The sequence below is a fragment of the Pleurodeles waltl genome, chromosome 6, assembly GCF_031143425.1.
Source record: "Pleurodeles waltl isolate 20211129_DDA chromosome 6, aPleWal1.hap1.20221129, whole genome shotgun sequence".
In the NCBI taxonomy this organism is placed as follows: Eukaryota; Metazoa; Chordata; class Amphibia; order Caudata; family Salamandridae; genus Pleurodeles; species Pleurodeles waltl.
The window spans coordinates 1,075,121,499-1,075,138,088 of record NC_090445.1 but is presented as its reverse complement, the minus strand read 5'-3'; the positions used below and the strand labels follow the sequence as shown (position 1 = coordinate 1,075,138,088).

The 16,590-nt window shown below is 43.9% G+C and overlaps 1 protein-coding gene across 2 annotated transcripts in view; it reads right to left on the bottom strand.

Moving 5' to 3' along the window:
• Window positions 1–16,590, bottom strand: part of HSPB7 (heat shock protein family B (small) member 7) — a 41,872-nt gene that overhangs the window by 5,860 nt on the left and 19,422 nt on the right. For both annotated transcript variants that reach the window (XM_069240104.1, XM_069240105.1), the window contains exon 2: window positions 10,638–10,771. In XM_069240104.1, the coding sequence (XP_069096205.1) occupies window positions 10,638–10,771 (134 nt within the window). The remainder of the gene's footprint in view (window positions 1–10,637; window positions 10,772–16,590) is intronic.

Here is a 16,590-nt window from a genome sequence, read left to right as displayed (position 1 = left end):
CTCAATTAACTTCCTACCCTAGGGTATGATAGAGAAAATTAGGGGCCGACAAGCCTGTTCCTTCAAGTCTTGCTACTGTACACATAAATGAAATTAGGATCGCAGCCGGGCCGCCCTTCAAATACAGCTCTGTGATAGAGGACCTAATCCAGCCTGACTCTCTCTGGCATGCTATAATACAGATGATCATCTAACATGACCACATAGTCTGCCTGTGATTGCGCACACAGCACACACTGCACACAACATGGTTATAGGGGTACACTCAATAACCAGGTGATTTAAATAATAGTTATAATAATGCCATTTCTACAGCTCATGGCTACTTCACATGAAGTGTCCCAGCACTAGAGTGTGTTTTTAGGAGACTGTTTTAATCTGTTTCTGTGATTTAAATTGTGTTTAAAAACTGTCTGCCCCCCTGATCTTTGCCTTTAAAAATCCAATACTCATCACCTACATTACAGTAGTCTAGTCTGGATATAACCTGAGCCTGGACTACTGTTTTTTGGGCAGACTTGGGAAGGAGGTGAAGGCTTTTTTTGAGGGATCTCAAAATCCTGAAACACTTCCAGCAACGGTGCTAATCTGGGCATCAAATGAGAGCTTATCATCAAACCAGATGCCCAGATTCTTAACCTTGGATTTAGGAGTGGGTAAAGGACCAATGTTATCTGGCCACCAGCCGTTGGAACAAATATTAAGGTGCCTGCCCAATACTAGAACCTCTGTTTTTTCAGCATTCATTTTCAAACAATTAAGGTTCATCCACTTGGCAAAACCTGCTTGACATGCAAGAAGGGAAGAGGCCATCTGCTCACTATTGTGGGACATAGTTATGACCTATGTGTTGTCAGCATATGAAATAATAGTGAAACTGTGTTGCTCAATAACTTCGCCAAAAGGCTGACATAAACATTGAAAAGTGTTGAACTCAGAGATGAGCCCTGCGGAACACCTTGCTGCAGAGAACTTATTGATGACTGAAGAGGTTTTTGAGACACCTTGAAGGTGCATCCCTGAAAGAATGTGGTCAGCCAGAGGAGGGCTGCACCACTAATGCCGATACTCCAGAGCCTTTTGACCAAAATGTTGTGAGATACAGTGTTGAATGCGGCACTTACATCAAGCATAAGAATGGCCGCAGAGTTACCCTCATCCATGATCTGCCTAGCGGTTTCGGATACCAGCAACAAGGCTGACTCCGTACTACACCAGGGGCGAAAATCTGATTGGGTTCTGTGTGAGATTCTGTGGCCCTCCAGGAAACTGGAAAGCTTTCTCTTTGCAGGCAAAAAAGGGTCAACAATGATATGGGCTGGTAATTTTCCAGCCTCAATGGGTCCAAAAGTGTTTTTTTTAAAGGGGAGCGACCATGGAATGCTCCCATGTCAGGGAACACATCCAGAGGACAGGGAGAGATTAACTATTTCACCCACCGCAGGTTGAATAATCTTGCAGCCTTGTTCCAAAATGATGGGGGAGATTGGATCAGCTGGGAGCCCGACTTAACGAGGGAGGATAGAGAAATCAACTAAGTGGTGGAGATTGGGCTGAATTACTGTAACTCGTCAGTGATGGTCGAGCCATACCAAGTCTCCAGCTGCTTGTGATACCTGGCTTCAATAGGAAAGGTTGAATAAATATTCTCTACTTTGTCAGCAAAAAAAGGATGCTAATGTATCACGACTATCTTCCAAAGGTGAGGAAGAAAGTGAGACAGAGGCTGATGATGTGAGAGATTTTACAGCCTGAAAGATTTCGTGCAGAGTTATTAGCATCAGAAATCTTCTGTGAATATTAGGCCCGATTTGACTGAGCAATGAGCCGATGGTATGCTTTTAACTCAGCCTTACAATTCACCTTGCAACCGAGGTCATGTTTTTTTCGCCAGAGGCGCTCAAGTCTTTTACAGTCCTTTTTAGCAGCAAAAAGTTCATTGGTGAACCACCCATCTGAGGGCTTACGCCTCCTTGTAGCTTGTTTGATGTATGCTATACAAATGATACCAAACACATAGCATAACATAACATAACATAATATAACCTAACATACCATAACACAACATAACCCATGGAGAATTAATGGCCAAAACCAGCAAGTACCTCCCTTCTATTCGAATATACAGACGGACATTGTGGCCTTGGTGGATTTGTTTTAGGTAAAATCATGATTACTGGGCTTGGTCGATTTCTCATAATTTCTGTTTTCTTTAAGTATTTGTTTCTCATGTTATTTCCTTTCACAAGAGATTTGATTAGAGCAGAAAATGCCTTACAGGAATTGCCTGCTGCTGCATGCAGTGCACTAGTAACACTCCAGTAAACTGCATGAACAATACACTGAACTAGTACCTCACGTTCCTTTTGTATTGAAGGGTATACACCACTTACATTCTCACATGGATAACTCGCCAAATGTAATATGGGTAAAACAAGAACATTTTGTAAAAACTTTTCCTACTATACAGGGACAACAATTTGCCATTTGCCAGCCCTAGTCCTAAGTAGCACAACCTTGTAAGGTATTCCACCAAAATCATAACATGATTCTCTACCACATACATGGTATGAATCTAGTTACCCAGACTTCCAAGTGAATCATAAAAGGGAATCTTTAGGATCTTGTGGGAATGTATGAAAAACAATTTATAGTAAGCGACCAACATTTGGATCTTTCATTGGGTTTGAATCTTTATGCCATAAAAAGGCTACAAATGCCCACCACTTAAGATCGTTTCCAGTTCCCCTTTTAAGGCTTTTTTGGTCAGTCATTTTCAGCCATTGGTTTGAGACTTTGGTTCAGACAGGAGAAATATTTACTTCTCACTTGTTACTACTGGCTGTTAGGGTAAGTCTTTCTCCATCATATCAAGGGCTTACATTTATTTTTTTAATTGCCTAGAAATTAAAGTCTGTCTATAGTGACGGCTCCATTGCCTTCAACATACTCCTCCTTTTGTTTCCATGTTAAATGAAAGGTCAGGTGGTAAAGACTTCTTCATTGTAGTCGTTCTTCTCTTTAGATGTCATAGAAACTATGGAAAGACTGCAAGGAAGGGTCCCTTTCCACCCAACCTCTACTTGACAAAGAAACAAAAATACAGTAATATCATGAAGAAAAGGTTGCTTTCAAAAAAATCAACGTTTATTTCTTAAAGTTGCCTGGCTTTCATTTATGCTACATATACTCCGGCCCACTGGCTTTGCCAATATTTGCTCTGCATGTTCAGAAGGGTCTCCTAGGAGCAGTCTTCTCTTTTGGGGGATTTCGCAGCCTTTTTAAAATATTTTTCCTTTCTGGGGAGAACGTTTTTATGACACTCAATATCTCTTTTCCATACAGTATGCATTTTTGGCTTCATCTTTTAGAGGCTTCTAGTTTCCAGCTTGTCTTTAATTTCTTTATTAAGAAACATACATCGATGCATTATGTCATTGTTTTACTGAGGAGCAGATTGCAGGTTGCCTTAGCAACCTGCCCACAATGTGACATAAAGTGACTGTGGAGCAGGCATGTAGTTGTAGCGGTGATGGACCATACTGGCCGGAGGCAGATATAGGGAGAAACAGAATCATCATTGAGCAGTAGCATTGTCTCAGATGGTCCACAAGCATTTCTGAAATCGTTCTAGGCAAAAAAAGTCTCATTGGTTTCCACGGTCTTCTCAGGTTACAGCAAGAGTAAACATGGCACAGAACTTTTTAAGAGTGCATCTTGTACACCACATTCAGGCTGGGTACTTCCACTCTACAGTCAGCATTCTTGGAGACTGATCGAATGGTAGAGTATTAGCAGTGTTTACACTCCAATGCTCTTCCTTTCACAGAACGGTGTAATTTTGAGCCGTAGTTCAAGGGCTTTATTTCAGTGGAACAGCGTCTACAACTTCCAGTATATGTTAGTTTGTTGAATAAAAGACAAAGACTTTAGTCTCCAGGTGGTGGACTGGCACACTTGTGAGATACACAATCAGAATGGTTTATGTTGTAGCATCCTCCGCTTTGTTGCACTACCAGATAGATATTTCAACTTCATTAAGGTGGCATATTTCATTTCTGGGATCCTTTTTCTTGTCTCTGTTTGAGGGTGATCCTGGAGTCTTCCCACACAAAGGCCTGGGGTTAGCTCTGGTGGCACCCTGCGTGACAGTCTTTTTTGGCGCCCTCCCACCTCAAGACCACCTCCTCGGATTGCCTCCCTACCACCCGGTAAATGTGCACCTAATCTCTCCATAGCCCCCCTTTCACATACATTCATTTCTTTTAAAGCGCCTGTAAATTCTAGCTTTACTAATCCACTCAGCTAACAACATAAAATATAGTTCTGTTCTTTGCGCAGCCATACTAACCCTCTACGCTACTTTATGGCAAGTCAAAGCTGTTGCTAGACAAAACTCCTGTCTCTCTCCCAAGCAGGAACTTTAATCAGAAGAGGTTTCTTGACAATTTCATTGCTTCTTGAAGGCTGGACGCACAATTAACTTTTCAGAAGATGCTTTTAAATCAGAAGTTTCTAAGTTATTGCTAAACACAGCGCCTCGCTGAGGTCAGTGCGACCCAATCCAGGTCCGCACCCAGTTCAGCTGCACTGCTTGGACTGCCCTAAAGCCAGCCCGGCCCACACAATATTCTTGCGAGTAACCGACCCTCAGAGCTCATTTCCAGACTAATCCAGCTGGCCACTAAAAATATTAGCTAGTCTTCAGACACCACCACCCAATTGGTCATTAGGCAATCCTCCAACTGTCACTTATGTAGTGAGAGAACTGACCTTCAACCGGTGTTCAGACATCACAATATCAGTTGTCAAATACCCACCAAAAGCCCCTTTTAAAAGCATGTGCCACTCTTACAGTTTTGCCTGCCCTTTCTTTTCTTCTGCTACTTGCTCCCCTCACCCACTTGACTTCTTCTACCTCTCTATCTTTTTCTTGGGGGCCGAATGGTCCATTTCTTCCACAGCTGCAGTCTCCATTTGGGTGTCTCAGGTCTCCCTCTTGTTTTCTTGCTTCCAGTTCCAAGTCCCTCGTCAGGCGGCAAAAGCAGCCTGAACTATCCATTACCCTTGCCATCTCCGCCAATGACAGAACCAACGCAGCTGCTAACTATCGCACTCTACAAGTGTGACAATTCAGATAGAGTGGCAGGTATTAGTCATTACTATGGTATATTGAATTAATGTACAACTCTTCCTATGCTCATTTCAAAAGTGGGCAAACAGCATCACCCTGTGACAGATTGTCATAAGTGGAGGTGTTGACAATCAAGTGCCAGTGCCAGACACCGGAAACCACCGGCTCAAATGAAACACTACCTTGGCTTGGGTAGTCAAAGAGGATAGCGGAGTAAATACAGAGGGGGTAAAATACTGTTGGGAGGCAGGGAGTGTGGCTGGGGAACATCTTGGAGGAATGGATTAGGAGTTATTGACGAGCTGTTTGATCAACAAAAAGGAGCTTGTCGTGCAAAGGTGAGTCAGGGGCAACTGAGGATGAGTTTGTTATCGCAAGAAGGAATATTGTAAACTTAAATAGGGGGAGTTGTGCCAAGGGGTGATAAGAAACACAGAGAACTAGCCAAGAGAACGTATGGTAAGAGTGTACTGCTTTCATGGAGGGAGGAGATCATCTTTGGGAGCAGTTTTTGTGATTAGAGAGACATTCTATGGAGGGCCCCAGGGGTATAACATGCCATCCACTGTGATAAGAACAACATTCTTTTTCAAATTAGCCGTCCTTAAGGCCTTATGGCATAAAAGTGAAATCTTTCGACAATCATCCCCAGAGGACTGACACTGCAGTAGCCTCTCCAATTTTCTCTAGGAAATCAGTCAGGTACTTCTAATCTCCTGGGTTGCATAGCATTCTGCATCAGTTCCCAATACCCAAAAGTCTAGACCTAAAAAAAACACCTGCCACACACGACGAATATCTGAACAAGGATCCTGGCAGTGAGACCTCAAAATGGGCAATCTATTAATAACTAAAGAAAAATCGCTTACAAGAATCACCACACCATGCACAAATCTCTTGCCATGCCATGCATTTACCCTGGAGCAGGAACTGTCCCAGCTCCTTAAACCCAGAAAGGTACCAATTTCTAACCTGATAAGAGAGTAACCGGCCCATGTACTTGGCCTCATGAAAATTCAGGAGTGTATAACCTGATACAATATGATTAGAACAATAAAATACTGACATGCGGACACTCCAGCCCTGTATTAGCATGTATCTGTTTTTTTTTGGTAGTTTTGGGATATTGATAAAAAAACAGAAGCCGGGTTCCAGCATCCCGCATCATTGCATCTAGAAAGAACAAATCAAGCATTACTTCCTTAGCAAATGTTCTGACCAGGCTATCTATAAGAGCTGCCTCATCGTAAGTCTGGATATGGGGGAGGGCCAATTCACCCGGTGTAGTCTCGAGCTGGAGTGATGAATACTTCACCCTAGGTGCTTTTATGTTCCACACAAACTGTCGACACAAACTTGTTGTATCAAGATTGCTAACATATCTCTTATTTATTTTAATGGGAATATTACAAAAATAAAAACAGTAATAATTGGAGAATAGACATTTTAATAAGGGCCACCCTTCCTATCAGAGTCGGTGGGAGAAGTGTCCATCTATCTAAGAGCCCCTTTATTTTCTGAAACTCTGAGACATAATTAAATTGAAACAGCTACGAAAAGTTGCCACATAAATCCCGAGATACTGAATAGGGGCTTGGGACTGAGCTTGCAGCTGGAGGGAAAGAGGAAGACTGTTAGTGTGAGTGTTGAAAAGAAACCATTATGCTTTTTTTTACCAATTTTGTAACCCCCAATATCTTGAAACTGTTCAAATTCATCCAGAGCTCTCTGGAAATTCCCACTTTCATACTTCAGATACAGAACAGCATCATTGGCAAACATTTTAAATGTGGGCATTACGGAGATGGGGGCCTCAATAGCCAGATTGGCCCTGATTGCAAGAGGTTCTAGGAAAAAAAGTGAATAAGATATGGGAAATGGGGCAACCCTGCCAGGTCCCCCGATTGAGGTTGACTAATCCCGCTAACTGAGAATTGACGATTACCTTAGCTTGGGCACCTTGATATAGCTTCACAAGCATATAATTAATTGAAGAGTGTAGGAAGCTGGCCTGGTGTACTTTCACCTTATACCAGGTCCAGATATCCACCATTAGTGAAGTGTAGGCAGTATCTAGAAGCCAGGCTCTCTAGAGGTAGCCGTGGCTGAGCAGCCAAGGCTTATCTAGGAGAAATACAAAGCTCTTGCAAAACCCCTGTGTCTTACAGATGTGAAAGAAAACACTCAGTTGTACAAAAATAAAGGTACTTTATTTTTGGAACACAATACCACAAAATACTATAGAGGCAACCTTCCAATAGGAGGTAAGTAATACACTAAATATATACACTAGTAAACAGTAATAGGCACAGAAAAGGTTAAAAAACAGTGCAAATAGCAATAATCAATAGTGACCCTAGGGGGAGCCCAAACCATATACTAAATGTGAACACAGTACCCCCACCTAGGTAAGTGGGATGTGTAGAGGGGAGCTGGGAGTACCGGAAGATCAAGGAGGTAAGTAACGTAGTACCCCCCCAGTGACCAGGAAAGCAGGAGTAAATTGCTGGAATTTCCCCAAACCCCCCAAAAGGAAGGAAAAGAAGGAAAGAAGACACCCAGACAAGACTGCAAGAACCCAGTGATGGATTTCTGGAGAAGAAGACCTGTGGAGAGAGGGAACCAAGCCCAAAAGTGTCAGTGGAGTCCAGGAGGAGTGGGAGCTACTACCCACCCAGCTGTACTTTCATGAGTTGGTCGACGGTGAGGAAGAACAAGTCAGAACTGCAGCCCTGGAGCTGGAAAAGAGTTCCTGATGGATCCCATGCTGGAGTGAAGATTGCAGATGGGTGTCGGTGCAGGAATTCCACCAACAAGCCTTGGCAAAGGCAAATTTGCGGTTAGTGGAAAAGTGGTGCTGCCTGGGACCAGCAAGGCCCAGGAGGACTCAACCAAGGAGGGGGAGTCAGAGGGGACCCTCAGCGACACAGAGAGCCCACAGAAGCAGATACAGCACCCACAGGAGTCCCACAGGACAGGGACACAGAAGTCACAGAAGGAGCCCACGCAGTACTACAGAAAGGGATCCAGCGCCACAGGAGAACCACGCAGAGGGCTGTGCATCACAGGAAGGAGAGCTGGGGGCCGGAGCCGTACGTAGCCTGAAGATCCCTTGGAGGACATGCCAACAAGCCTTGACAGCAGCAAGGGAGGTAGTACACAGGGGTACTGTAGACAGCGGGCAGAGAGGACCAAGAGGACTACTCTGGACCACCACCCGTGATGCAGGATCCACGCAGCTCAAATGAGAGAAGATCCACGCAGCCGGCTGTTGTTGCAGTAGGTGACTGCGGATGCAGGGGAGTGACTCCTTCACTCCAAGTGAGATTCCTTCTTCCTTCTTATGCAGATTGAGGACTTGCCGCCCTCTGAGGATGCAAAGCTGGGGAAATGTTGCAGAAGCTGGAAGGAGCCTTGGAAACAACGTTGCACGAACAGTCTTCTTCGTGGATGCAGATTGGCAGTTCCTGGATGGTCCAGTCATGGTTCCAGTGGCTAGAAGTCGAAGTAAGGTTGCAGAGGAGTCCTGCGGGAATCTTGCAAGCTGAATCTGAGGGAGGAACCACCCCAGAGGAATACCCTAAACAGTCCTAAGAGTGGGCTTAGTCACCTAGTCAGGTGACCACCTATCAGAAGGTGCCTCTGACGTCACCTGCCTGGCCTGGCTACTCAGATGCTCCCAGGGTTCTCTGTCAACCTATGAAACAAGGTGGCAGAACCCAGGGACCATCTAGAAGGTCTCTGTGTGCCACCCCTTGGGTGGTGATGGACAGGGGAGTGGTCACTCCCCTTTCCATTGTCAGGTTTCGCACCAGAGCAGAGACTGGGGGTCCCTGAACTTGTGTGAACTGGTTTATGCATAGAGGGCACTAAATGTGTCCTTCAAAGCATAATGGTGGCTTGGGGAGGCTACCCCTCCCAAGCTAGTCACACCTATTTAAAAGGGAGAGGGTGTTTACCTCCCTCTCCCACAGTAAATCATCTGTTCTGCCTTCCTGATCTTGATCAGTTCAAGCAGCAGGAGGGCAGAAACCTGTCTGAGGGGTGGCAGCAGCTTGGGCTGTCTGGTAAACCCTGTAAACCCTGTAAGACTGGTGGTACCAATGCTGGGGGTCCTCTAAGGAGCCCCCAGGGTGCACGGAATCATGCTTCCAATACTTGCAACAACATTAGGGTATGATTTTGACTTGTTTGATACCAAACATGCAGAGGTTTGGAGTTACTATTATGTAGCTGGACATAGGTTGTGACCCATGTCCACTACACACGTAAAATGGCGTCCCCGCACTCACAAAGTCCAGGAAAATGGAACTGGAGTTTGAGGGGGCACCTCTGCTTGTGCAGGGGTGCCCTCACACAAAGGTGCCTGCACCTTGCTCTCTGACCTGAGAGGGCCTTTCATAGGGGTGACTTACAGTGACCTGGTGCAATGACCTGGTAGTGAAAGGGTGCATGCACCCTTTCACACAGGCTGCAATGGCAGGCCTGCAGAACACTTTGCATGGGCTCCCAATGGGTGGCATAATACATGCTGCAGCCCATAGGGATCCCCTTGTACTCCAATGCGCTGGGTGCCTAGGTGCCATAGGCCAGGGACTTACATGGGGACACCAGTATGCCAAATGTGGGATGAAAAAGGTTCCAACAACCAAGTTTAAAAGGAGAGAGTATAATTACTGGGGTCCTGGTTAGTAGGATCCAAGTGAACACAGTCAAACACACTGGCAAACAGGCAAAACATGGGGGTAACAAAGCTAGAAAGAGGCTACTTTCCTACAAAGAGGAAAAACAAATTTCTCAAGAGAGACAAAGAGGGCATTCCAATTAGCCAAATCAAAGGCTTTCTCCACGTCAACCGATATAACTGTCGCTCTAGTATGACTAACTGAGGAAATGCTTGTACTAAAAATACTGTATTAGCAGCCATTAACAGGCCAGCCACAAAACCAGTCTCATCACTATGAATTAGAGCTTGAGCAAGAGGAGTAGTACGGGTGGCACATATCTTCATAAATAACTTATAATCTGCGTTAAGTAAAGTAATGGGGCGGCATGAATTTACGTCACAAGAATCCTTCTCTTGACTCTTGAATTCATTCAACCATCTTTGAAAGCCCACCAGTCATAAATCCATGAATCCCGTTCCTCATAACACTCCTTAAAAGATCCCTGTTTAATCAAGCCTTCAACTACCTCAAGTAACATGGGACCCAGTTATTTAGGATTTAACCCATGTACTGGACTCAAACTGGCCCACTCCGATGTAAGTCTATTGCTTTTCTTTGCTATCGCATGTATCCTTCCAGCAGGACACATGATCTGACTCTATCTCCCTTATACCATATCTTAACTCAATTTATTTGTAGAAAGTCCTTCCACAATGTTTCTGGAAAGTGTAATTTTTTGGTGCTCGGTAAAATAAACAAAAAAAAACTATTCTTTTTCAAGGGAACTCAGGCTGGCAAGAGCGAGGGAAGAAGACGCAGGGTAGATCACTTCCTACCTTCTCGGCTCGCACTTCGATCTGATTATTGGAGGTGGTGACAATGATATCTTCTGGGGAGAAGTCACTCACATCCACAGCAAACTGGTAGTTATTCCCCAGGGTCCTGACATTCCCCGCATCACCAGAACGTCCTGCAAGAAGAAAATAAAAAACAAAACACTGAATATCATTTTCAATTTTACTTTCGATTCTCTTGATTATTTTCCCATAATAAGAAGCGAACTACTGAATGCACTAAGAATATTTCCAGAATACACAAAATGGGATCCAATGGAAAGTACACATCATAATCCACACCACAATACTAAGTAGGCTCCCAATGTCACAAAGTCTTATATGGTGAGTTGGGGCACATTGTTAGATTGATAATCCCAACGGGGAGCACTGAACAGAAACAGAGCAGCTGTAATTATAATTCAAGACAATAGTAAACCAAGTGCCCTGGCTCACCACTAAATAATGTCAATGAACAGTTCCCAGGTTCTAATGTTTGCAAACCTGTAATGTGCACAGAAAAATGTGGAGGCAGAAAGACAAAGCAACAGTGTGATGGAGCATGAGCACAGTATACATAACTTGGAAACCTAAGTATCTATAAATACCTATGGATCCTGGCACAGATGACCAAAATAGAAGAATGAACAAAGCTCCCCTTTCAATGATTTGGAATATTTTGCATTTCTGATTTTAAGATGTTTGCCACTGGCAAACATTAATATAAGGCAATGAACAGCAGATCCAGCAGTAGTAACGGTATCACAGATACATGCAAGGCAAGGGTACAGTGTCAGAGTTTTTACACGTATGTGAAGGTACGGTGGAATTCCTTCATACTAAGGATGCCAACTGCCTCACTGGGCCAGGAGCTCATAAGGCTTGGAGGACATCTGACCACCTGCTCAGCAAGGTCAAGGCTGCAACAGTGAAACTGATCAAAATCACAAAGGGTGACACAAAAAAAGGTTATACTTGCCAGGCTAAGTAACTCAAATACCCTGGCAGGTTCAATCACTAGGACTGGGTTTGGGTACGAGATGCTCAGTGGATGTTCATGAACATTTAGGGCCAGATTTAAGAAACCCTTATTGCCACCTTGCACCACATTAGTGTCATATTGTTTACGCTAATGTGGCGTTAGGTTAGCAAAAACGTTGTGCAATATTAACAAAGTGCCACAATGCACGCATTGCTCCACTTTGTAAACACTTGCGAAACATTATGCCTGCACCAGGCATACTGTATGCAAGGGTAGTGTTCCGGCATGATGAGGCCCAGAAAAACCGTGCAGTGGAATCTATGAGATTCCCCCGCATCATTTCTAGCATATTTTCTAATGCCTGCCTAAGGCAGGTGTTCAAATGAGGCTCCCGTTCTTTTCAAAGGGTCTCCTGTCACTTTGCAGGATTAGCGTCAATATTTTTGACACTAATCCTGCAAAGTGCCAAACTAGCATCAAAATTTATGATGCTAGTTCCCTAACGTGCGCCATGGTGCAACATATCATAAATACGGCGCAGACAGAGTGGCATTAGGGGGGGTGCAAGAAAAGGGGTGCATCATGACATGATGCACCACTTTTCTTAAATTTGCCCCTTATTGTTGTTAAGGACGAGTACATGTTAGTCCACCTCCAACTTTTGATCAGGGGGTACAGTGGGCTCACATATCCTTCAGATTCTGTTTACTCCTTGGGAAAGGCTGGAGGCTTCCATGCTGTATGGCAGTAAATCTTCAGCAGAATGTCATCTTAATTCCGGCGTTAGGAAGTGTGCAGCAGTCAGGCTTCACAGGCTGGATGCAGTTGACCAACAAGGGGTCGGCACCAGTCCAATTTCAGAAGCAGTTCATCGAACAAAGGTGGGTATTTGGCATCAGAACCGCACCTGGCACTGACCTCGGTGGGAGGCGCAGTGTTTAGAAATAACACTGGTTTAAAGAGCACCTGCTGTAGAGTTCTTTGTGTGTCCATCAGATTCCGGCAACAATAAAAATGGAAAGATAACTCTGGTGATTAATGTTCCTGCTGGAGAGAGATTCGAATTTTGTATAGTGGCAGTTTCGCCTTATGATAAGATAGCGCAGAGGGTTAATATGACTGCTGCAACCACACAAATCACTGAGCTGTGTTTTATGTGGATTGTTCAGTGGATTATTGCTTTTGTCACTGAGATCCTTTTGTTTCTTGTTATTTACAGTTTATAAGTTACAACCCTAATGTATTACAATGAGCTATGAACTGTCATCAACGAGCAGGATTTAAACTGCATGATGTAGGTTAGAACGTTACATTTTTCTCCAGTCTCTCTTTATCCTAATGTTGCTGCAAAGAGTTAGTTTGGGTAAAAATACTTTCTTGGTAGTATATCCTGGGTTTGTTTTTCTCTAGACAAATCTGTTAAAATACACTGCTTACTAGTGTCGTGTAGTGTGACTCCTGCACCTTGTAATCCTCATTGTTTTATGTAATATTTCCTAAAGAATGGTATACACACATGTGATTGATTGGCTCTGTGTATTATGTGTGTGATGTAAAGTGCTCTGACACTCTACAGTGGTATGAGTAGTGCTATAAAACAAATGAAATGCATGTGAGAGAGTGGCTATGGAGAGATTAGGGGCACTGGTGTAGTGTGGTAGTGAGAGAATGGGTGGAGCTAAAACGCTGAAGCAGGCCTGGGCACAGGTCAGTCCCTCAGAGGATGTGTAGTGGAAAACTTTAGGTGCTACCTTCATACTGCTTAAAACAAAGGGAAGAGCAGGAACAAAATGTAGGGAATGGGGTCTGTGTACAGCATTCATCCTCCATACTGCAGACTACATTCTTACATAAAAACAAATGTTTTCAAACACGTATGTGTAAGCCGAGCATGGGCGCACAGGTAATGTCTGTGACCCCCTCTCATAATTCATACACACTGCTTATGAAGATTCACAAGAACATTTGCCCCACAAAGCTCACCAGCATTAGATGTAATAAAAACATATACACTCAATAAGGAGTCCCTGTCGCCCAAGATTCTGGACTTCAACGTACCTGGGCAGATCCCCTATGTGCAACTTAAAACAATGAGGGGCAAATTTATACTCTGTTTGGGCCGAATTTGCATAATTTTTTTCACGTAAATTCTGCGAAAACCTAACTCCATATTTATATTTTGACATTAGAGCCGTCTAACGCAAAAATATAGGAATTTGCACTATTTTTGAATGCGTGCACCAACCTTGCGTCAATGAGATGCAAGGTAGGCGTTCCCATCTAAAAAATGGTGCTATCCCCATAGCCCCATATTTATCCGCTGTGCTAAAATGATGCACGGGTGGGAGGAGGGGCCAAATAATGGTGCAAAGCTTGCTTCGCCTTGGTCAGACCAGGCGTTAGGAGACCTTTGAACTCATTTCCATGGTTAAACATCATGGAATGGGTCCACAGGTGCCCTCCCCAAGCCCCAGAAACACCCCCACACACACCAGAGGGACAACGAAGGATGGGGGACCCATCACAGGTACGTATGGGTAAGTATTTTTTGTTTTTATTTTTTGTGCCATTGGGGGCCCTAACTTTGGGCCCACTACGTAGCGCAGGGTGCAATGGCCATAGCCAGGGAACAATTGTCCTCTGTGCTGGCCATTGGGGTAGTGGGCATGACTCCTGTCTTTCCTAAGACAGGAGTCATGTTTTTGATGGTTGTGTGCCAGGAAATGGTGTTAGTCTGGTTAGAGGGGTTTAATTTGCCTCGAACCAGGCTAGCGTCATTTTTTGACGCACGACCCCCTCCTTCCCTACTGCCTCCCCCACCCAGCTAGCGTCTTCTTTTAAGACGCTAGCCAAAGTTTATCACATGCTTGCGCCATTCTTTTAATATTGCGCCTGGCTAGCGCTGTGGAATGGCGCAAGCCGGCACTATACATTTTGCCGCAAAACTGCGTTTGCTCAGTTTTGCGGGAAAAATGCATGAATCAGGCCCTACAAATCAGCTGCCTCCAGCTAGGACTCTTTTTAAGGGGCTAAGAGGTGGGGTTTCATCAGGAAAAAAGTGGGGAGACCAATGATGGGGTCTCCCCTCTCACAGGTCGTGCCAGCGGTAGCACTGATACATCTAATATGCAGTTTGGTAAGTGCCAGGGATGAGGAGCACTTCATACTGTCTACTTCCAAAACAAGCATTTGCAAAGAAATAGGTCTTGCATCTGCTTGATTTAGAGGTATTGATGTTATAAAGGCATAACTGGACTTTTCTTGCCACCTAATTCCAGTGGCCTTGCATATAACTAAAAATACTATCAGGCCTACTGGAACAACTGATGCCCTTAAAACACAAACTACTCCCATTTGAAAAACAAAAGTCCAAGCCATAAGGAAGGTTAAAAAGATGCTGAATAGTGGGATGGGTTATTATTTTGGGGTCCCCATTAACCTAGTGTGGAGACCCAGAGATGTTTTAGACAGAAAGAGCACGTTGCGGTGAATTTTTTGAAGGTGGTCCCATTGTCCTAGGACTACCACAAGCTGAGTTATGAGCTTCTGAGTGCAGCGAATATTGTAGTATCTTGGCTGTAATGCTCAGAACAGCCCCTATAGGGCACCACAATAAAAAAAAGCGAGCACAACCACAAGAAAAGAGAATGGCAGAACGGAATGCAATGTAACCATATATTTAGCCCCTAGAGAGCATACACATTTTCAACCCTATTAGAACATTATTATTTTTATAATTAATTATTATTATAAGACTTTTAAAACACAAACTACTCCCACCTGTAAAAGAAAAGTTCTAGACCTAAGCATAAAAAGACACTGCATGGTAGGAGGGGTTATCATTTTGGGGTCCATAGTAACCTATTGTGGGGACCCAGAAGATGTGCTAGACAGAAAGAGCACGTAGTGCTGAATGGTTTGGTGGTGGTCCCATTGTCGCAGGAGCACCACTCTGTGAGTTATGAGCAAACATGTTTTATGAAAGGAGTGCCCTGCAAAGCATTATGGGGTGATTTTCCTGAGTGCAGAGAATATTGTAGTATTGGTTCTCCTACTGTCGAGGGAGAGCCGCATTGAGGATTTCTGTGTTGTTTTATGTAAAACATTTAGAAATAACAAGGAATTTTTAAAAGCCATGCAGTGTGCAGGGAAGAGATAAAAACCACATTTAAATAGCTCTGATTAGGTAACAGTGTGAACAATGTGACGAGCACTCCAATACCACTGATCGAGTTTGCTCTGTTCGCGTTCTATGAAACTTCAAAGCTCCATGACCGCCATGGAGCACAAAGGAGAGAGACAAAAGAAAAAAGTAGTTCACCCTCACTAAAGTATTTCAGAAATCATGCAATAATCCATGTAACAGGGTCAGTCTGCAAGGTGTAACACAACAGCCTCAAGGCAGGACCAACGTAAAGCATTTACCAATTACATCAAGGGATTTTTAAATGTCCAGGAACGAATGTAAGTGATGGGCGTGAGAAGGATGTAGTTAAAGCCCACAGAACAGATTACATCAGGTCAAAAAGCAGCGCTTGCATGCTGCCATGCTGAACCTAATGAAAACGTACAGATAGCTTCAGGGGCCAAAAGAAAAAAATATGGCAGGTATAAAAATTGAGCGACGCCAGCTGAATAGGGCTGTCGTGGTCTTTTGTTCATACTACTGTGTAACTGAAGTTATATTACATTCCTGCTGGATCCCGTGGACATCATTGGATGTAACATTGCATTAGCTTGCAGGACAGTTAAGCCTGTTAATTTGAAAAATATCAACACACTAAGTAGACTTTAAAAAAGATAAAAAATAAAAACTAAGCATGCAAATAAAAGGACCTAATATTAATCTCTAGAAAGATAAAACACCTGATGGCAGAGTATCTTAGATGCTTGTGCTTTTTGAACCGTAGAATGGTGACCTGTCCAAGGGCCAGTGATACGCTAAACAGGTTTCAGGCTCGCATAATCATTTTA